This window comes from Convolutriloba macropyga, chromosome 2 (genome assembly GCF_964194025.1).
Source record: "Convolutriloba macropyga chromosome 2, txConMacr16.3, whole genome shotgun sequence".
In the NCBI taxonomy this organism is placed as follows: domain Eukaryota; kingdom Metazoa; phylum Xenacoelomorpha; order Acoela; family Convolutidae; genus Convolutriloba; species Convolutriloba macropyga.
The window spans coordinates 13,796,729-13,820,046 of NC_134469.1; the positions used below are offsets into that span (position 1 = coordinate 13,796,729).

At 34.0% G+C, this 23,318-nt stretch overlaps 1 protein-coding gene across 2 annotated transcripts; it reads left to right on the plus strand.

The window, feature by feature from the left end:
* The first annotated feature begins 340 nt into the window (after positions 1-340).
* Positions 341-17,975, plus strand: LOC142356806 (uncharacterized). Of its 2 annotated transcripts, none has more exons than XM_075408596.1 (5): positions 341-467; positions 9,744-9,909; positions 10,841-11,016; positions 14,484-14,614; positions 17,335-17,975. In XM_075408596.1, the coding sequence occupies exons 1-5, from the start codon at positions 431-433 to the stop codon at positions 17,719-17,721; spliced, it is 897 nt and encodes a 298-aa protein (XP_075264711.1). In that variant the 5' UTR covers positions 341-430; the 3' UTR covers positions 17,722-17,975. The 2 variants fall into 2 exon arrangements, with proteins under 2 accessions (XP_075264711.1, XP_075264719.1); XM_075408604.1 differs by lacking the exon at positions 341-467 and adding an exon at positions 3,635-3,850.
* The last annotated feature ends 5,343 nt before the right edge of the window (positions 17,976-23,318 follow it).

Genomic DNA, 23,318 nt, shown 5'->3' on the forward strand with positions numbered 1-23,318 from the left:
GAATCTTTGCGCGTGGTAAAATCAGGGAATTCGAAGATATATGTTAGCTATTTGATAACAAATTTCGGAAAAACAAGTTTTGGACTAATGAACTTGCTCATGAGCTATAAAGAAATGTGCTTTGATCAGAACCTGAAAAAAATTCTAATTCTTATTCCAGTTTCTAGGACACAAAAATGTTCCCAATTTTTACCCTTGTGAGAACCTTGAAGTCTATCTTGTCTATAGATTTATAAGATTAATTTCAAACTATTTTTATTTGTTGAAGTTTCTCTAGCCAAACAAAATCAGGTTTTCTTTCGGCAGTGTTTGTTGACAGCGTATTTGTGTGCCTGAGACGATTGACTTAAGATTTATATTATATCATCGTACTATATAACCAAAGCCCTTTTGATTCATTGTGCTTACAGCTCGTCATGAGATCTTGAAGATGAGAATCACAGCAATTTTGATCATTTTGATTCTAGGTGAGTTCATTCTAAGGTATTTTGTAATTTCTATTCGGCATTACTGAAATATTAAAAAAAATTATCCAAGTGTTATTTCAGCCATTCAACGCTTAAAATATTTCACTGCAATTGCCTGGCAATTGTCTGTAGTATGTTGCCAATGCCCGAAAAGGAAAATTTCAATAAATTTTGCGTTTTGTGGAAACGGATGACAATGTCTTGTCACCAATTTCAATGTTCGGTAACCACTTTCCACGAAAGAATGTAGTTACGCAAAACGGGGAAATAAATTTACTTAAACAGTATAAAAAAGACTTAAAATTGATGATTAGTATCCAGGGAAAAACGTAATCCAATTCCCCCGATTCTGAGCAGGATGGTGAGAGCCAATTCCACACTCCTCACTCTTAGACAATTATTCTACCAAACAAAAACAAAAAAATTATGTCTTCTCTCCGTTTACTATCACAGTTTTCTTTGCTTTCTGGCATGATAACATGCTCTTTTCAACAATTTGTCCTTAAAAAACTACGTTAGTGTAAACTACTTTAATAGAGCTCCAGGAACGTGAAAATGAAAGTTAGTGCACTGACTAGAAATCAAAGATACTTTTAAAGTGGCTTGTTGAAGTTATGTGATAGTTTACGTTTTATATCAAGGTCGTGTAAATAAATTCAAACAAAAGAGATCGAAAACTAACTAAATCAGTCGTAACTATTTTGTCTCGTAGAAAAAAACAGTTATCCGAAATCCCTTAAAAGCTCTGTTATGTTTTCATCCCTGTTTCATCTTTTGCGACTATTTTCGTCATTGGAAATATCCTATACTTTCCTTAAGTTTCTCAAAAAATCTAATTTTCAACTGGAGACCCCTCAGAGTTCAGTGACATCTTGTATCAGCTAATTGTACAATAATGCTCACTTGAGACTCAATTCAATTAAATGTTCTGATGAAGGGTGTTATGGGTAAATGCAGAGCGGCTAAATGCCTTCTCTATCCCCATTTAGTATCCAGAGGTAAATTCCTGAATATAATCACCATTTATGCTTTCTCTGATTTCGTTCTAATTGACGATATCGAACATAATGGATACTTCAAAGGTGGAACACTGTGACGCGTTGAAGCAATTGATTTATGGCGCAAAAAATAGCAACAAAAAAACTGTCCATAGCTTTTTGCACTCCCGAAACGTCCAATTTGGAAGAAAATTCTAATTAAATTTGCTCCGTGTACCTAAGTTCCACGAACTCTTTCAGCTCAAATCGTTAAACATGAGTTTTCAAACACGCAACAATAGTGACAATGTCAAGTGGATATTCTCGAGAAACCCCCATAGGCCATCTAATTTTGGCTAGTTACTTGATCAAAGTTGTGGGAATTATGGTCGTCCGTGAATACTATTCACCAAATTTAAGATTTTTTTCTTAAACTGAACAAATGACTCCTACTTTTCGATTAATTATTTTACAGCAAAAGTGGTTATGCAAAATGAAAAATGATCACGATTTACTTTCACACGCTTCTAAACTACGCAATATAAAGAATATTTTAGAACTTTGGACATTTGCCACGTAATGTGCACTGTCTTGTGCTTTGAATCCAGGTCTTTTAATGTTCTTAGAATACGGCAATTTCCCGCCCGGGTCACAAAAAATTGAATAAACCTATGTTAGAAATGCGACTTGCCGATTGTCCTACGATTTTAAAGCAAAAACCTTCATAACAATTTAATGGAATCCGCACCATATTCTTTTTTTAAAATCTCAAACATGTAAATTTGAATAACCACAATGTTAAAGTTACATGTTCTAATGTTATAAGTCAAACATACTACATCTTTACTTTGAATGAGTAGATATAATATTTAAAAAAATTAAAGTTCAGTTTCTAGTCTTTGTGAATTATTTTATAAAAATAAACTTTTAAAGCCTTAATTTTGTCCATTAGAACTCGTTTGTGTCTTTATTGCATCTCTTCTTTTAATTTTTGTAAATTTTTTTTGATTTTTTCTTTCTTAGAAATCTTGGAAGTTTATTCCATTTACGAACGAAGTTTCTTATAGTTGAATTTTGATTCAATTTTGATTTACATTTTGTTGTGAGAGAAAAATTATATGTACGATTATTAACTTTAAATTCAATGTCTCCGATTATTCTGAAATTTGTTTGGTCTTGTGTGTTTGTTTGTTGAACAATACCGAAAAGTCTATTTAATGAAGTTTTTGCTATTTGAAGTACTCCGGGAAGTTTTTTTTCACGAACTAGTTTATGAGCAGTGTAATATTTGGTCCAAAAAGCAAACTTTTATGCAATTTAATTTGTTTGGTTATTTTGTCAATTGAGTAGGATGGCAAATTTTGAAAAAATATTCCACTAATTTCTAAATAGGACCAAACAGGTGATCTAAAGAGATCTAATCAGGTGCCTTTAAAGGTATTTGATTGCGTACCAAAAAATTGATCTGATAGCTAAAACCAATTTACTGATCACATTATTAAGTTGTTTTTGGTATGTCAGTTTTTTGCCAAGATTAACACCTAAATATCTATATTCATCTGTTGGTTTCAATGAATGACTTCTAAATTCAACACAACTGACAATTGGTGACTTTTCATTTTTGAAAAGCATTATTTCTGTGTTCACTTCACTCCATTCAGATTTTTTTTAACTTGTTCATATTTATTTGATTTTTTACTAAACTATTCACTTTGTAGGACATAAGTTTAAATTATGTAACAATTGCAATGACTTTTCAACGCATTTTTACGTAATTCGAACAGATTTTTTATTGCATATTAATTATCAATTTAAGATCAAATTATTTTGCAAGAATTTCATGGATCAGCGCTGAAAAAGTGCTGAAAAACACTAAAATGCCTAGAAATTAAATTAGTAAAGAACTGAAACTCTAGCGTTTTTCTCACAAAATTTCAGCGCATTTCCGCTTGTTATTGTACGCATTCGGTTATTACCATAACAAATAATGCACGGAAACTGTTTTGACACCTCGACTCGGGCGCAACGTTATTTTACGAATTATTTTTTCTTGAGATCCCGGTTGGAAAGTTATCGGGACGCACGACGGAATTTTGCTTTTTGGTGTCTAAAGGTGACACCTTGAAACAGTTACTGGGATTTTGGGGAATGTTAATGGGGAGGTACACAGCTGACCACAGATAAAATGGGAAAACACAGAGATTAGCAGGACCTTTGCGTGAAGTTATGGGGCTTCTCGCGAACGTTATCAGTGAGTAACTGGGATCAAGGCCTTTGACCGAGGTTTTATCACTATACCGGAAAATTTGTCTGGGGGCAACAGGGACTATCGATTTTAAATCTGGGAGAAACTGAAACTGCCGGGATTTCTTGTCAAAGAATGACCTCGTTAACTGGATTTTCCAGGTAACTCTGACCGTGAAATTAGGGTTAAAAGATTATGTGGCTCATTTTATAATAAATAAAAAGATTTCTTCAACCCATTTGCAAACATTTTTTTGCGCAAGATATAATGCTCACGCGCATTTACTTCACGGAGTTGTCCAAAAAAGGCGGCAGGCAGCCCATAGCTTTTTTGTGTTATGATTTTCACATTTCATTCTGTTCAAGTCGTTGCCTGGTGTGAGTTGGTAGAATTAACAAGATCTGCCATTAGAAAGACTACGAGGAAAAAACAAACGACAAAATAAGCAAAAACATAAAAATTTTTTAGCGAATGTGCTAAAAGAAGAGAAAAGAAACGCAAACATTGACCACTAACAAAACTGCATATTGTCCAACAAACAAAACATCAGTTACAACATGATGTCAATGGAAAAATGGTTTGTGAATTAAAAGGAATGGAACTTCTCAATGATGAGAATAAGTTACAAGTCGACGAAAAGAACAAAAACTGAAAAGTATGAAAAATCTTTGAAAAGGAACGATATAATAAACTTTTTAATAATTTTTGCTATAAACTGACTGCATTGAGTAACATCATGTATTCAATTATTAATTAGAAGCCTATGAGACCAGTCAGCATTTTACGAATACACGAAGAAGTAAAAAAAAAAGGCAAAAACAGCAAATTCAGAAAAAATTGATAGAGAAAAGTGTCGAACTGAAAAAAAGTTTTTGGAATTTTTTTTTCTCTTTTCATATATTTTTTAAAGAGCAATGGGGTTGTTCTTTTTTTAAGAATATGACTTCAAAAGTTTGAACAAATATAAGGAAACCACGAAATTTTCTAGAAAACTAGTTATATCATAGGCATTAAATTCAATAGCCTTCAGCGGAAACCAAAAACTGCACTAAATTATACCTCAATGAGAATGAAATGACGTTTCTCATTCATAAGTCATCAACGGGACGTCACAATAGGTCTTATCATTATGAAAACAACAACAAATACATGCAATAACAAAAATTCAGTAGAAAATTGCGAGAGGCAACTGTCGAAGTCATTGAAACCATAAGCGTATCTCTGAAAACGTTATCTATGGACCATTGGCTGTATTTTCTAAGCCAATGAGAACTATCAATGATGGGTTAATCAGATAACATCTAAAAAGGAACCAAAGTTACAAAAAAAGACGATGTTTTTTTGAAATTTTGAAAACACGAGGCACAAAACCAATAGTTAGCTGTGGAAAAGAAAAGAGTATACAGGATACCACAGTTAGTGGTATCCTGTATACAAAATTACCACTAACTGAGTAATTTTGTATACAGGAAAAAAGAAAAGAAGGCTTTCATTACTGCGATTGACTAACTATTCATGGAAATAGGCTTAATAAAGGTTGGTATTCAAAAAAATATCGAAATTTTATTAGAAAATCTTAACAGCCACTAATATCACTAGCCCTCAGCGGAAGTCAATAAACACGCAAAGTTTTTCCTCGATTGTAATAAAAAGATGTTCATCATTCCTAAATCATTATTTAGACATCACACTAGGTCTTATGATTATGAAAACAAAAACAAAAGCAGGCAAAAACTAAAAAGTAGAAATGAGCAAGTGTCAGAGCCATTTAAATCGTAAACTGTACGCTGAAAAAATCACCTCTGATTCATTTAAAATTTTTTCTAAGCTACTGGGAACTATAAATATTAGGATACTGTCATGAAAATTGAAAAGTAATAAAAAATACACAAAAAAGTATCCAAAATTTTAAAAAATATATGAAAACTCGTGGCGTCGAAGTCATAAATCCAATAGCTAGAAGTTAAAACCACGAAGCAGATTCGTTTTAGTTGCAGTAAGGAAGAACGATGTCTTTTCATTACTGAGACTGACACACAGTTCACGAAAATAAGTTTAGGGTTGGATAATATGCAAAAAATTCTAAAAAGTTTTTTTTAAAGTCTTAACAGACATAAGTTCAAGAGCTTTCAACGAAATCCAAAAAATACGCTACGCTATCCCCCTATGGGAAAACACGGATGTTTTTCATCAATATATTATCAAAAAAGACATCACAATAGGTCCAATGATTCTGAAAACAACGACAAATACAGGTAAAAACAAAAAAAATCAGCAGAAATACGAGAAGAAAGTGTCGAAGCCATTTATACCATAAGCTTTTCACTGAAAACTTCATCTATGATCTATTGGAGGTCGTCTCTAAGCCAATCAGAACAATCAATATTCGTATAATGAGATAAGATTTCAAAAGGAACCAAAATTAAAAAAAAAATCCGAGTTTTTTTTGAAATTATGAAAACTCGTGTTGTTGAAGTCATTAAACACATAGTAAGCAGATAAAATCACAATCACACTAATTTGGTTGCCGTTAAAAGGAGGGTGGTCCTGTCATTACTGAAACTGGCGCATTGTTCACGAAAATACTTTTAATATCGGCTAAAGCTAAAAAAAAATCCAAAAATTGATTTTTTAAAGTCTTAGCAGCCATTGGCTGTCCGCTCAAAGCGCTATATATGTTTACCTAATGCACATTAGGCAGTCGATTGGCCTTGTAGTTAGTGAGTCTATGCCATAGGACTCCCAAAAAACTATTAAAATCCCAAAAGATCAAAATTTCGTTTTCAGTCGAAAAAAAATTACATGAGTGATCCCTTGAGAACGAATATTTTGTTCATTGGGTATCAGTTTACTGTAAATGAAGTTTGTCATTAACAGTACCTGGACATGAAAAGTGACTAGTCTCTAAGTGACTAAAAAACAATAATAAATAGGAAAATTGGTAACACAAAATTGTTTCAATTTGTAGCGTGAAATGTATTTTCGAAATAATAATTTTATAGAAAGGCCTTATTTTGAACAAAAATCTGGCTAAAATTGAACAAAATCATGAAAATTTCACGTGTTCGCACAAAGTCGTAAACCTCGATAACTCCTCGAAAAATACGAAATTCAGAAAAATCTTTTTAATTTCGAATTCTACGCTTGACGAGCTTTTTAAAGTTTCCACTCACATTTCTCTACTGAATATATCGATCGGCCAAAATTGTCTGAACAAAAAAACCCATTTGAGTATATAATTCCTTCCCCCACAAGTGGAGTCGGAACAAAAAAAGACGGTGTAAATTACACTGAAAGTTTACACCGAAAGTTGAAAGACGGTTTAAATTACAGCGGAAATCTGTGTTCCAAATGGAATTAATAAATAGACGGAAGTGAGCGTTTCAAAACGGTTTTTTCCATCACACACTCCTTTACGAAGAAGTTATAACTGTAAATGTGCATGTTTCAATTAAGCAAATAGTTATTACAAAGCGTTTCAGAAGTAGAAATTTTCTTTGAGTCCATTATAATAATTATAGTGATCATTTGGATTTTCAAAAAAACAATTTTCAAGCAAAAGTAAAATTTTTTGCTGTGTCATTTTTGAGGAAGAGCCAAATAAAAAATTTTCAATCTTTCGCAATCATTGAGAAAAACAATTTTGCAGCTTTGATACTTTGATGTCGCTATGTTGTTGATTAGTAGCTAAAAAAAAGTTAGTAAATTCATTGGCATCAGTTAGAAATTGTTGTTAATATATTTCTCAGTATTGGTTAATTTTTGGGCATTGTATGGAAGTTATCTCTCTTAATTAAATTTTCTCAAAACACAAGTGGTTTTTCATTTTTTCTTATGAACGTTGTTTAATCGACTTAGAAAAGATTTAAGACAAAAATCAACCAATTGGATCATTATATTTTCTCCTTGTTTTTAATTATTCTCGACCCTATTGAAATCCACTGTTCAGTAATTTTTTCTTTTCTACTATAATAGATTAAGGTTACTATTTACATTTATATTAAACAATGAGCATTGGTCAAGCCCATTTGATAACAAAGTAAACTATAGATTAATAATATCTGTTACATCAGAATGCAGAGAAATTGAAGTGGAATGTGTCAAAGGCATGATTCCCTGTGACAATGAACGGATATCTCTCATGACCTGCATTTTCTTGCGAAACGGTTTTATCAACTCATAGAATCTTATGCATCACTTGCAAATGAAAACTTTGGATATTCTATCAATTTTTACACTTTTAAAATGTAAGTCATATATTACACGACGATTTTTTTGTCTTTACCGATCATAAACGATACATTTTTTGGCTTTTGAAAAATACATATAAATTTGTTGAATGAAAAATCGGATCTAATGAAAAAAATTGTTTACAGCTTGAGAAGACTTTGTAAAAACTGCATGGATTCTAAGACTTCTGTAATTTGCATTATTGGAAACTCTTTGGTAAAAAAATTAGAGCTCAAGAATCTTGGTAGCTAAAAATATTATCCTACACGCTCACAGAATTCTGGTCAGTCCTCAATCCTGACAAGATGTTTTTTGACCTGATGAGTAATGATCAATTTTTACAGCTAAATTTGACAAACTTTAACATCTTTTTGTCATAAGAACTAGTATGATGTGTCAATCATGTGACGGATGTCTACTTTCAAAGTTCTTTTAAGCATTGCATTTAGTTTTCATTTGAGCTTTTTTTCATAGGGTGAAAACATTCCATATATTCCACACAGAGCACAAAACATTCCATGCGGAAAACAAAGCTGGTTTGATACGAATGTGTACCACAGTAGCGCTTTTTAAAAAATACAAACTAAAAAAAATGATTCTCTTTACAAAAACCGGGCATCTGCTCTACTTCAAGCCGTAGAGCACCGAAAGTTTTTTCCTTGTAGATTATATCAAAAATTGAAAGACGTCATGGAGAGGTGATCAGACTCTATGTGATACAGGTCACATATTATTAGAACTGATACGGTCTAGAAAAAATTTTAAAATCTTATGTGAACATATGAGTAAATTTGAAGTATTAGGCGTTGGGAATTTATATTTATCTTATCAGCTCTTACCAGAATAAAGTACAGCCGAGCCATGATTATCATCGTGTAGGAACGGATCGTGTAAGAAAGAATAGGATAGGATAAGATAATATTTTTTGGTGAGTGTTTTTATCAGATACTATCCGATTGAAAATCCGGAATCACTATATTGTTTGAATATGGCTTTCATAAATAAATTTTTACGCTGATTTGATGACATGAAAGGTTAGTGACATCACTCACTAGCTACGCATGTCATTATCGGTGCAAAAAGCACTTTTGTAGGCAAGGCTTCAAAAGTGAAGAAAATGGAAATAGATATGGAAGCTGCCACGGGGAAAAATGAAATAGATCCCTGAAAAGGCACGTTTTTCCTACAAACTTGTAAATAAACCCAATCAAGGAATTTGAACCAGGCTGAGGTTAGTCCGAAATCACCCCTAATAATGCCGTGCCAGACAAAAGTGACCTCTGATCAGTCTTAAATGCTCTCGAAACTTTGTGTGCACCTGAAGAGTGCTCGATGTCACCTCTTAAGCATTTCAGACATAATTGACCTCTGATTAGGCAATTTTCAGACATTCGCCTAGACTTTTATGCGTTCGAGACTACCTCTAATCAGAACAATAGTTTTTTCATGAGCTTAGCTTTCATGAGCTTTCATTAAGTTGCTGTGTGATCTATTAAGAAATAATATGTTGAAATATACATGTGTTAAAAGTTTAGTGACGAACAGTGTATTTCGAAATTGCACGCCTTATGTTGGGATTCTCAAATGCACGGTTGTTGATTTTTTGTTTCTCGTCCAGACGCAAGTAACTCATTGCCAGGTAAGTTCCAGACCATTAATCAGAGTTTCGTGCGCTCGAAAATTTTCCAGAAACTCCCTAGAAACTCGAATGCTCTATGTGCAAATGTTCGCTCGAAGATGGGCATAGAACACTTCAGGAAACCTCAACCTGGGCAATTTATTTTTTTACTCAAAAATTTTTAACTAAAATTTTTCTAATTTCAGAATCAGCTTTAACTGTGGGGAGTTCTGGAAGCAGCAATTCAGATCCTGTTGAGGTGTTGGTTCCTCGACATTTTGAAGTTGATCCTCCTAGCAAGGATTGGGAATCGCTTGTCTTTTGGATCCCCAGTGAATTGACAATGTTTGGAAGACCATGTAGAGCACACAGGTCCCCTTCAAGTTCCTAATACTTTTTATTTAAAGATTAACTACATATATCCCCACCCCAATTGAGAAATTTTGGGTTTTTAAACATCAGAAATCGTCCGTATCGTCGCTTTTCTCTAGACAAAAACGACGAAATTTCCTGTGATTTTTTGTTCGGTATTTAACATAAGAAAGATTCGGTATCGTCGTTTTTAAACGTAATTTTTTGCCAAAACTTCTATTCAAGGCAATCATATGGTTGCTTTGAATAAAAATTTTGGCAAAAAATTATTTCTGGAGTTGCCGACAGCACTGCACACAAGCATGAATGATAACCTTTATGAGAAGTTTAATAGATAGAAGCCGTATACATTCTTTAGGAAGACATCCAAAGTTGTTCTGCCAGACTTCCTGAGATTGAACATACCAGGTACGTTCATTTAAGTCTGGACATATGTTGTCTCTATTTGTGTAGCTGGAACAAACCAGTCGGTTTAAAAGTCAAGTGTAAACTAGGGACCAGAAAGACCGTGTTTGCCTCATCCCGCTGCGAAAACCCATTTCCTGTACTCTGTTTGCATAGGAATGGATCTTGTGAATGATTTCCTCCTTGTGATTCTGCCATGTACAGGCGTCCATCCTAGATATCAGTTTGAACACATTGAGTTTTTGTCTGGCACCTCAACTTCGGATGGGAAGTTCTGGCGTTTTCATTTTTCAAGACTATCAAAGTTTGTGAAAAACTTCGTATAGCTATACGGAATGAATAGTGAACGCATCAGTATCGAAACAAAAATTATGAGCTCTTGCTTCTTCTCAAATAAAAAATGTTGAATGTTTCAGTTTCTTGAAAAAAAAACTTTTTAGTTTTTTGGTTTTTCAATTTTGTAAGATTGGCCCAACTTGTTTAAGAAAACTTATTGCCCAAATTCCTACAATCTGCAACTATTTAGCCAGTATTATTGCTTGGACGCCTACTTAACACCCCATCCGCACCCTGGCAGACGTTTTGAGAGGGGAGACTTTACCAATAGGGAACTGCTGGAGCCGGCAGCTACCAAGGCCTGGTTCCAAGTACTCATTCTGAAAAACTGGCGCCGGATAAACATGATTGACCCAAGGAATCCAAGTAAGTAATTGGTTCCCATATTTCTTCCATCCAGATGTTCGTAACCTAACCAATCAGAAACATTTTTAAGAAATCTGATAATAGAGATTTACTAAATTTTGACATGTTTTTTTGAAAATTTTAGTCAGCGATTTCAAAGCGTTCAAAAACCCGAACGAGTTTCAAGGCTTGTTCAGTACTTCTCCACTGGAACAGGTCTTGAATCGACAAATTAGTACTACTAAAGTCTTGTTTCAAGTCTTAAGACTTGTGAAGACTTGTTAAGAAATGTTTAACATTTGTCAGGTCTAAGTCAAGTCTTGGCCAAGACTTCATTCAAGACTTGGAAGAGTTTAAGAAATGACTCAAGGCGTGCCAAGTCTAAAAAAGACATGGCAACAGCTCTGATACAGTACTGATTCAAGACTTACAATTTCAATGAATCAGTACTGAACAAGACTTGACGTTCAGTGCTCGACATCAGAGACTTAGAGCCTAATTGATGAGAACTATACGTATCTGGACTTAATGGTTTACCTCTTATTGAATTTCTGGTAAAACTAATCGAAAAATTGTTTCGAGTTAATAATTTTCATCTCAATTGTAAAAATAACATATTCGCCACTACGACGCAGAGGTATAGCCCAAAACTTTCGCCTTAGTAAAAATTGCGCGAAAAATGACACGTAAAACGAACGAAATTAGAAGACAAACTTTGAATTTTATTTTTCGCAAAAGGGGTTACGCCATTTTTGCAAAATTGAGAGACTTTAAAAATGAAAAATATGTGACAATTCTTGTAGCACGTTTCCGCTCATTTTAGGTATCTATTTTTTGCAATAAATTTGCCTTTGTTTCGCAATTTAGCCTAATTGAAAGCGTGCTTTTGAGCAAGAAAAAGTATTTTAAAGCCTGATTAAATGAGCTGGCAAAAGCGATCTGAACCTCATAAAGAGATTTAAAGTTCGAAATAATGACGCGACAAAATATAATTGTTTAGATTTTTGGTTTCTGCTGTTCTTTTTAGTGGAATTCATTTCATAAGTTATATACACCCTTTTGCTTTTCGGTACCAATGCCGTATGCACACCTCTAGTTCAAAATCTTTACGACATCCCAAAGGATTTGACAACTCATGGGCAAACAGAGAACTATTTAAATTTTTTATCAAAATATTGATACCTGAGTGTCAAATAAAACTGCCATTGTAATGTTTGTTTCGAACTAATAATGTTTATAAACGGCCATTGAAAAATTGCGTTTTTAAATATCTGCTTCTAAATTTCATTTTTGTGAGATTTGTTTAAAGAGAAAATGAGAGAGAGAGAGAGAGCGCAGAATGGATGAATTTTTCACGAAAAATTAGTGGACAACTGTAAATTTTTAAACAGACGCAAAAAAATTGATAGACACATTTAAATCTGTAAATAGACGCAGAAAATGTTGATTCCCAAACTAATAGACCCCTGTAAATCTGTAAAAAGATGCAAAAACTGTCAAGCAATTAGGTCTTTTTTCAGAAAATAATAATGGGCATCCAAAAGGACGCATAATTGAGGAATTTTTCAGAAAGGAAGCTAAACAACTGTAAACATGTAAATAGAAACAAAAATTTTAAGGTTTGAAAAAACTCAATGAACAATTCTTTTGCTGATTTCAAATGCAAAACAGTCATTAAATCAAATTTACCAATTACAAAAAAAAAAACAAAAAAAACAGTAATGAGTTCACATATGATTTTTTACCGAAATTTCCTTTTATCCAATCTTATCTTGTTATGGAGAAAAAAGAAGGGTTTATTTATTGCCACAGGATATGACTTTGTCTTATAGATGGAAAAACTTCCATCAATGATGCTTGAATACAATGATGTTTGAATACAAAAAAAAGCCTGAAAAAGCCTGAAAAAGCCTGAAAAAATGGTGAGGCGACAATCAAGAATATCAGCTGATGCTTTTTCCAATTTCCTTTACACTAAAAAGAAACAGGTGATTTTGAAGAATTAATTTCATCAGGTTTTCTCAAAAAGTCCTAAAAACGTCTTTGGATGATGCCAATTCCATTTCCCAATCTTCAGCTCACAAGTAAAAACATTGAGATAAAATTGAGCCCTTTATAATATATAATTAAACTATAAACAACTTTTAATGACTTAATTCCTATCAATTAATAAACGCGCATTAAATTAGGCTTAATTGCGGATTATAGATCTAATTAGTTCAAAAATTAGAGACATTCAGTGCAGAATAAAACTACAGTGCGCGCGGAAAAGAGATATGTAAATCGAGCAGATTCGTGATACGTAGCGCGCAAAAAAAAAGATGCAAGGCTTTTATTTGAAATTCGTGGTTAAAATTTGGACAGTTTTGCAAACACGGGTTGCGCAATTTCCCTTAAATTTTTTTTCTGTTTTTGCTAAAGTTTCTATTTTTTTGCAATATTGCTTTATTTTCAATTTTCAATGAGACATTGCTGCATTTTCAATGCAATTAACATAGGAAAAGCGAACAAGAGGTCCGCAGATCGGGCAAAGTTGCCCGTGACCATTTGAGTATGCCTTTTCGGGGCACTGGCTAGACATGTTTATTTTCCCTGCACTCTCTTCAAATTGGTTTTGCTGAACGTTTGTTTGACTATTCAGTTTGAAATAAGCACACAGGAATACTCGAAAAGCAAAAAAAAAACAGATAACTCGCATGGAATGATTTTTTAAAATTGCATATCCTCGTTTCAATCTTAATTTAAAAATTTACCCCCTTTCAATCAAATTAAGCGCCTATTTCGTCTTGCTCTGTTTAAAACTAGTCAAAAACTTAGAGAGAGGCCGATTAATCATAACAAATTTATGCAACTCATTGGAAAGCCCGAAGTCAGAATTATGAATGTTAACATGCTTACTTTTCTTCGACACCCAAAACCCACAGTGAATATTTAACAAGTCGGAAATATTTTAGAGGTCAACAGTTTTTCCTTTAAAGCTTGAGTAGAGTTGGCAATGATTGCTATTAAAAAATTGCTGACCTTACTTTGAAATGAGATATACATTTGTCGATAGACATAAGTAGCTAAACCAAAATATATTGCATTTGGTAATGCAATGGGGGGGGGGGGGGGGTCAACGCCATCAAAACCAAGAAACAAGACATCGTCCAATAGCTCAAAAATTGGAAATATAAAAAAAATATAAATTATCTCATATGAAAGGATAAACCATGACTATGTGCTGAGCACATTATAAAAAACAAAATTTTTAAAATTAAAAACAAAAAACAGTAGGTTGAGCTACTATCAGCAGTAAGAGAGAACCCCATTCAGTATACTGTTGTGATGTTTTCATAAATCTAACAAGTGAAGGCAGTGCTTGTAAAAGATTTACTCCTTCTGGTAATTAAGGATTGAGCTTTTGGACGTATTCATACAAAATTTTATAACAAATTTTGTTCAAAAAATTTCTTACTTCTGGCAAAATTACTCTGGTTTTGTTTGAGAGAACTGTTGCGGCCACCAAGTGGATAAATACATAATTAACGGATTACTGCACAAACAGATTGCCCCGGACGAGTACATGGATAAACTTATGGACTACAGTGAACACAATAAAACGCTCAACTTCATTTCGGTATGTCTCCTGGCCTTTATAATTGCTTTCAAACATTTTTTGCAGCTTTTGAGTTGGTCCTGTGGTCTTTTAAGCAATTTATTGCTCGACCAATTTTTCGCCTGACGTTTTTACTTTTCGTTCTCAAAAACGAGATAACCAGTTAAAGCCGCGCCATTAAATGTATGAGCAGCTCTCTTAGAGGTTTAAGACTTACTAATCTCTAAGTACATGTTGGAACAAGATCTCAGTCACCCGGGGATTTAGGATACTGACACGAGGGAGCTTGAGCCAGAGGGGACTAAGATTTTTTTCCAAGAAATTCATAGAACAAAAGGATTGGAAAGTGTTGAATTTCATTTGAAACTGAAGTCAAGAGTAGAATTTTGCAAATTTCATTCAAATGCCGGACTATTCTGTTTTGGCCTCCCCAACTTAGTGAGCATAGATTGTTTATGTCCCCCAGGCGCACGTGCTATTTTTTTGCATAGTAACGTGCTATATAACAAAATATAATTTCCAACTGGGGGTCATAAAAAACACTGGGGGGGAGGGGGGGGGAGGGCGAAACAGAATAGATCCCAAATGTCGAAAATTAGATTACTAAAAAAACTCTAATTTCTTGGCCCAAAATTAGAATCCTAGGGCACTAAGCATAGGGCATAAAAGCTAAACTATCACATCTTTATGTCTAAGAAAATAAATTCAATTTTTCAAACCAAGTTCCCAGCCTCGAAGTTTTAGTGACCAATGAAATCATGATATTGGAGCTTGAGTTCTCTAAGAAAGTGTTTTGAGAAGACACAGACAGGGCAAGAAGGGTAGTTCTGAATCTCAAAAATTCTACAAACCTCAGTCAGACACACACACACACAAACCCAGTCACTTTTCCTCCCCCATCCATTTCACACAAACCCTACCCTCAACTCTCTCCCCCCGTCGTTCTTCTCTCGTCAACCTGAAAATTTGGACCCCCTCTCTAGCCCTACCAACCCTACCCCCATGCGCTTAACCTCCCTACCAACGCTTCACGTCCCAACCCGGAATTCGGAATTAAAAGTTGAACGGGGAAAGTTGGCGTTATTACTTTCCTTAATCAATGTTATTTACTGCACATAAAATAATTGTGGCATTATTACAAAATTTCTGTTGAACTTTGCAAAGTCAAACGCACACAAAAAATTTGCGGTTAAATGATTCATAACTTTGAAGTTTGATCTGACCTTAAGAATACGACGAAAACTGAACATACGGAGAGTGTTGCAAAACAATTTTGTGTTTTTGTTGTCGCTTTTGCGTTACTAAAACAGATTATGTCGAGGATATTACTGCGTTTAAAGTCGTTAATTTATTCTTCAGAGTAGCGGAAGTTGTTGTAACCAATTACGTACCTAAAATTTTTGAAAACTTGTTTTATTTTGTATAAAAAAATCTAAAACCTGCAGATTGAGATAGAGGCGTGGCTAAAATTACGCTTTGGCAATATTGATAAAAAATTGTTTCCAGAGTTCAACAGAAAAAAATCTTATGCATGTTTATTTAAATCGAGTCAAAAAGATATCACTATAGGAAATCACTGTTTTCAAGTGTCTCAGCTTGTTTAACATCTGCTCAGTTTCAGGCCTTATAGAAAAATTGTAGCATTTGTTTTCGAGTAGGCAAAGTTTCCGAGATCTCGTTCGACGTTTTGTGGTTTTAGGAGTCTCGTCCTCGGAGATTAAATTTTCCAGGCACGCAACTGAGTCTTCGCTCCTTATTATTCTTGTAGCTGTTTTCGAAATTTCATAGAGAGGTAGCTCTGATAAGTAGTTAATGAGCAATTTTCTCCTGATAGTTGATATAGATTCGTGTTTCCTTTTGAAAGCCAAATTTACTGCTTTTCTGTTTATCACTATGTTCTGTGGTTTCCGAATTTGGTACTTTGCACATCCATATATTGGAACTCCAACATTGACCAACTGGCTGCACATATGTGTATAAATTGTTACAAGCACCATTGTGCTTTGACATTTTCTCAGTTGTTAGAATAGCGAAGACAAATTTGTTAATTTTTTTGCACAGACTCAACATGTTGTCGGAACTTATTATTTATGTAAAGTAGGATTTCAAGGAACCTATTTGCGCAACATTGTGTATTTCCGTGTTCTCAATCTTTAGAGTGTCCAACTGATTGATAATTTTTTTTGTAGAATCTAACTGAATTTGTTTTTATCAGCATTCAATGTTAGGAGATTTTTAGCTAACTTACAGATATGTCTAAAGCTTTTTGGTGCGCATCACTTTCGTTTTTCATAGCTACTTTTGTGTATTTTACATTATTGTCTGCATACAAAAAAGTTCCATTTCTCCTTGAACCAAAACCAATATCATTCATTTGGATAACGAATAAAATAGGTCTCGAGGTTGATCACTGGGGCACACCAAATCTGATGTTAATTTTTGTTGAAATTTTCCCCAGTTTTAGTAAATTGAGCTCCATTGTTGAGATATGATTCCATTAATTCTAGAACAGGACCCCGTAATCCCTGATTCAAGAATTTTTTAAAAAATATTGATGGTCATCAGCATCAAAGTCCTTTTTTAAGGTCAATGAATGTGCATGTTGCTCCTACTGTATTATTTTTCCAGTTTGGTAACAAGTTTTCGACAATTTCACGAGTGCATCAATTGTACTTGATTGGTCTCTGAACCCGGAGCGTTGGTTTTATTTTTCAAACATTTTTAATATTGTTCATTTTAAGGCCACATATCTTCCAAGCGTCTGCCAAAACGTAATTCTGGAAGTGGGGTTTGGAACTGGAAATCTCCGCAGAGCTCACCACGGAAGCGTTGTTGAAGGTGCCCCCTACGTAATGGCTGGTCGGGAACTGGGCGATGTCGGAATCCGTCAAATAGATTCGAAGATATTTGATTACCACAACATCACAAATGAACTCACGTTCCATTGGTTTAAGCACGACATCATGTGCAGGGACCATCCATGGATATGTAAGGATGGCGCGGGGAGTTCTTCTGAGAAAGGGAAGAAATCTGGTAAGGGTTCTGGAAGCAAAAAGAGCAGGAGGAAAAATAAAAGTGGAAAGGGAAAGGAACCGGAGCTGAGAAGAAGACGTCTTTGGAGTCTATGATTAACACGAACATTGACTGTTCAATCTTTTCTTTAAAAATACAATTTCTCTCTTTCCAGGTGTTAATATTGATATAGTTACTTTTGGAACTTCCCACTCAACATTTTAGTGCGTACGGATTCTTCTAACTAAATTTAACACAACGTTCTAAGATGGAGTTTTGGGGAAAATATAAAAGTTGTCGCAACTCAAGTTGACAGACAATTTCACATCTATGTTGAATTATTTATGCAAAGTTAAGAGAACGTTTAGGACAAAAAGTATTTTTTATTCTCGTCTGCAAATGCCTGTCCTTTGAAGCTCGAAAAAGCAAAAATGCAGATGAGTACTATGTGCAGCAGCTGAAAGAGTTCGATGGGAAGAAACTTATCAAAGGCGCGTAATTTTGAGGGGCGTAACCAGATTTTGGGACAAATTTTTAAGATTTTCGAAAATTTCATTAAACTATTCTCTCTAATCGGGAAATCAGATAGCACGAGGAAAAAATATTCAATCAGAGTTTCATGCAAATGATTCCATAGTTCTTCGCATATTTCTATAACTTAAATTTGGGCGCCCAATTGTGATTTCCTTACTTCGTTCCATCATAGCCAAAATTTTTAAAAAATGAAGCTCTCGAACCTGAGACTTGAAGACTTGAATATAATCAAATATAATCAATAAAATAATTGTTATATTTTATTTGTTTCCATAATAATTCTCAATTGGAGCGAAAATTTTCAATGATGGAATGTTAAAATGTTTGTTTTGAACCAAAAAGAACTTGGTCAAAAATCATCACAAAAGTGTTTAAGGAACCTTGAAGCAGCGCATAACTCTTTTGTTTAAAGTTCAGCGATGTTTTGTATCAATTATGGACTTTATATAAAAAGCTTCCCCAGTTTGCCCCTGTTTATAAATTAAAATAACAGAATCTGTTCAGCATAAAGAAACTGGTCATTTTTTTGTGCATTTTCAAACTGCATTTTCAAAAATTATTTGTTCAAGCTAATTTTTTCTGGGAAAATTAAGTGTGAATGTTTCACAAATATACTTTGGATTAGACTATGACGATAAAATATATCTTTGGTCCTCTTCCTTCTCTTTTGTTTATGAATTAAAATAGAGTTTGCTTGACAGTTTTAATTTGAATGATTTGATTGCAAAAATGACCCAAAAAAATATTGAAAGTCTTTTCCCATCAATAATTTAAAAATCCTTGTAAGAGAATGGAATGATCAGGAAACTTTGATTAGAATTTTAAAAAAGCAAATGAAACGTTTATTGCCATCTGCTGTTCACTGTAAAAAAATAAATAAAGTGAATGAGAATATCAAAGCAGTGAAAAAATTTTCTTGATCAGACTTATAAAATAATTTAAATTTACCAGTCCGTATGTCGAAACACAATAATTTTTTCTTATATTTGTAAGCGAAATAGGAAAATTTTTTGGAAGAACGATTAAGACAAAATTTATGTTTTGTTTTTGAGTTATCAATGAGAAAGACGAGGTTTCAGTTCACAGTAAAGTTCCCCATTGATAATCTGTATAATGAAAAATGGCCTTTGGATGTCTTCATCTTGTGTGTTGACGATAGTTTAAGTTGATATAAGTACTGGCCGTAAATACGAAATGATTAGAAGTTTGGCCTTCTCAAAAATTTAACCACAATTAATAAGAAGTTAAAATCCAAGTATTATCAAATGGTATCATGCAATCAGAGGTATTTTTTTTTCATAGGAAGTAATCTTGCGTTGAAAATTTTAAGAAAAAGAAATGATTTCTCAATGATTTTTATCATTTCAGAACTGACGGTGATAAGTTTTGACAACGGAGCAAATCCGAAAACAAAAGTCTTATACACTAGACCCAAAATGAGACAAATGATTCCATCAAGTAGCTCCGATAGCATCTCAAACAATTAGAACAATAAACTATCGTATAAAGAATACAAAGTCTTCTCTGTGATAAATTTTTTGGAAATTTTTGCTCTTTTTCACAAAATAAACAACTTAAACCATGTTCTGTTGAGTAAAATCATTTATAACGACGTTCATGTAACATTTATTCCATCTAAATTTCTTTTAACGAGAAATACATACGTGTTCTAGCTTCAAGATTGGTCTCCATTGGTTATGCAGGAACCCGAGGTGAGGTGGTCGAAAAATGATTTGAATTTTTTTTGTCTGGGGGTAATTTTTGGGTCGCACTATTTCGAGTCATGATCTGACATCAACGAATCATTGTCGCGAAAAGACTGGCATGCACGGCTTATTTCGAATCATAATCGGACTCAATCAAATCATAGTCCCCTAAACTTACCCCCTAATAAATTTACCCCTTAATTTTCCACATAAATTGGTTCATAAAACCCAAAAATTCAAACCATAGTCTGTTTGATTCTCTCTCAGAGTCACAATTTTCCAAAAATATGAGCCTGAAAGATCGAAACACCGCAAACCATAGTCTGTTTAATTCCCTCTCAAAGTCACAATTTTCCAAAATATGAGACTGAAAGATCGAAACAGCGCAAATCATAGTCTGATTATTACCTCACATAGTCGCATTATTTCAAAAAATGAGCCCAAATGATCGTAACAGTGGGAATCATAGTCTGATTATTTCCCTCACACAGTTGCATTATTTCAAAATATGGGCTTGAAAGAGTGAAACAGCGCATATCATAGTCTGATTAGTTCCCTCACATTGTCGCATTATTTCAAAAAATCGACCGAAATGATCAAAACAGTGGGAATCATAGTCTCAATTTTTCCCTCAATTAGTCGTATTATTTCAAAAAATGGGCCTGGATGATCGAAATTGTTGGAATCCCAGTCTGATTATTTCCCTCTCATAGTTGCATTATTTCAAAAAATGGTCTTGAAAATTCGCAACAGTTGGAATCATAGTTTGGTTAATTTGATCTCATAGTTCCATAATAGTTTGAAAAAGGTGCCGGACCATAGTCTGGTTAGATTTCTCTCATAGATTTTTTGCGCCTAAAAAGCTTGCCGAAACGGAACTCAAGTATAGTTTAAAGAAAATCTCAATTGGATGATGGAATTGAAAAGCCACAGAAGTTGAAAAATTGATGAATATTTTCTAACTGCATAAAATTAAAACAATGCCTCAAAACATCATAAGGTTTGTTTTTTATTTTGTTTTGAAAATGTCATGTTGGGTATCAGTTTCGAGTTTGTTCTCTGTTGTGGCAAACATATCACTAATCTGGCATCCTGTTGCAAAACTGATTACGATGTCTCAGAGGCAGGCCACTATTGTTGGGACACCAATTACATCTTCAAGTAAAAGAATATGCTCACATTCACTCCAGGGATCGAAATTTTCTAACTCTGTATCGAATAAAAAAAATTTCAAAGGTTTTTTTTTTGAAAACCTGAGGTCCGGAAGATGCTCGCAGCACACTGGGATCTTCAAGAGCAAAAGGTGGACATTAATAGTCTCAATTGTTGTTGTACTTTTAAGAGGCTCTTTTTGCGATTTTGTATGACTAATTGTCTCATCATCAGCTTCATTATCTTGATTGTCTATTGTCTATAATTCCTTGGTACAAGTTCCCTGAAATTGTTGACATAAAGTATATAAAATGATGCTTGTTAAATTGATGCTTGTTGATTAGAACATCAATTAAACTTATCCTTAATGCAATTTTTCTGGAAGTGTTTTACTTAAAGTTTAGCCAGTAAAAATTAAAAAGTAAAATAAGACTTACCCTATTTTGGCAGATTTTTGTCTTGTCATATTTACACCATTTTGAATCGTTGCACCTTCAAATCATGGTCGCAAAATTTTGCATGGTCCGACAGAGTCGAGATATGAATGCGTTTTTTCGAAATACATCGCAATAGTTCGCGCTTATTCGCATGAGTATGGCCCAACTTTTGTCTGGATCGTCTGATCACGGCCACATTTTTTCTGGATCAGCCGGTTTCTGGACTTCCACCACCTCACCCCGGGAATTCATCTGTTAGAAGGTTGAGAGAGAACAACCGAATGTAAATTGAGCATAGGAAAATCAATCTTGACATAACTTGACAAGAAGCTCTATCTTTTCAACCTATACTTGGCTAGAGATAAGGAAGCATTGAGGAGCATGAAAGAACTTCAGAATGATTTATAAGAGATATCCATAATCGAGCTCAAGACTATTCAATTGTAATGGTTATCACACCAGAAATAGACGCTGGATCAAATCCACTGCTAGTTCATTTTCACAGTAGTTGCGCCTGCTTAGGCCCCCATTGCTATCAAAACAAAGCGTCTAATTTTGGAAGCAGTATTTGCTCGCTTCAAAAATCATAAAGAAATACACCGCAAAGTTCATAGTACTCATTTTAAGGAAAATGTATTTATATTTAAATGTTATATAAGTGATGAGTTTTAAAAGATGATACCAATTTAATCACCTGATAACGCGCGTGATATCGAGAAAACAAGACAGATCATTCTAACGAAATTTTTTTTGAAAAATTTTGTTTTCTGAATTCCCGGATCTAACGCCAAGTCGATTTCAGTACTCGGCAACTCTAATTAGAAGTCTCAATTCATTACTGATTCAGAACCATGATCATGTGACTTTTTACACTTGGCAGTCTAAATCCAAGTCTGGGCTGGGACTTGGCAAGTCTAATCCAAGTCTGATTCAAGACTTGGCAAGTCTAGATCCAAGTCTGATTTAAGACTTGGCAATTCCAAATCCAAGTTTGATTTAAGACTTGGCAAGTCTAAATCCAGGTCTTGGCAAGTCGACAATAGGTCCGCAAAACGACAAAAGCGGCCAAAAAAGCCCGGAAGTTATCCAAAAATAGTCAGAAAGTCGTCAAAAAAAGTCGGTAAATAGTCCAAAAATAGTCGGAAAATTGTCGAATTTGGGTCAAAAGGACCTCCCTCGGGACCCACGGACTCTCAAGGGGTGCTAATTGACAGTTTGGTATACCTCAACATCTTTTTATAGCAACCCTTGAAAGTGGCTAAAAATTATCCACGAAATCGTGGCACGTTAGAAAATTTTTCGAAACTCGAAATTTTTACACGATATTTTTTGAAAATTTGATTTTGATTTGGGAATCAACTTCCAAGTGTTATCCAAGTCTTGGCTTAGACTTGCCAGACTTGTAAGACATGTATTTAGACTTTCCCAGCACTGGGAATACGAAATAAGACTTGGAACTAAGCTTCAACAGTACTTATATAGATTTGAAGTCGGTCCGGGTGCCAAGGTCAGAACGCGACATTTTTGAAGTGTAAATTTACAGATAATTAAATTTTGGGACATACATCTCTTGCAGTTGTTATGAACGCAAAATAATTCAATTGCAATCCAACTCATGTAGTCTTTTTTCTATTTCATTCAATTTGCAATGCGTTGTTGCTTTGTTCGAATAGGTTGTATAATGAAAAACGCTTTCGAATGGGCTCAAACTAATTCTGTAAGTAAAAAAACTATCTGACACATTATTTTTTTCACGCTCCTGAGATGATATTACACACTCCTTATAAAAATTTATTTTAGAAATGAGAGAGTTCTGTTAAACTTTTCAGTACCACGCGAAAAAGACAAAACCAGGCATTTGGTTCAAATGAGATGTTTTCATTT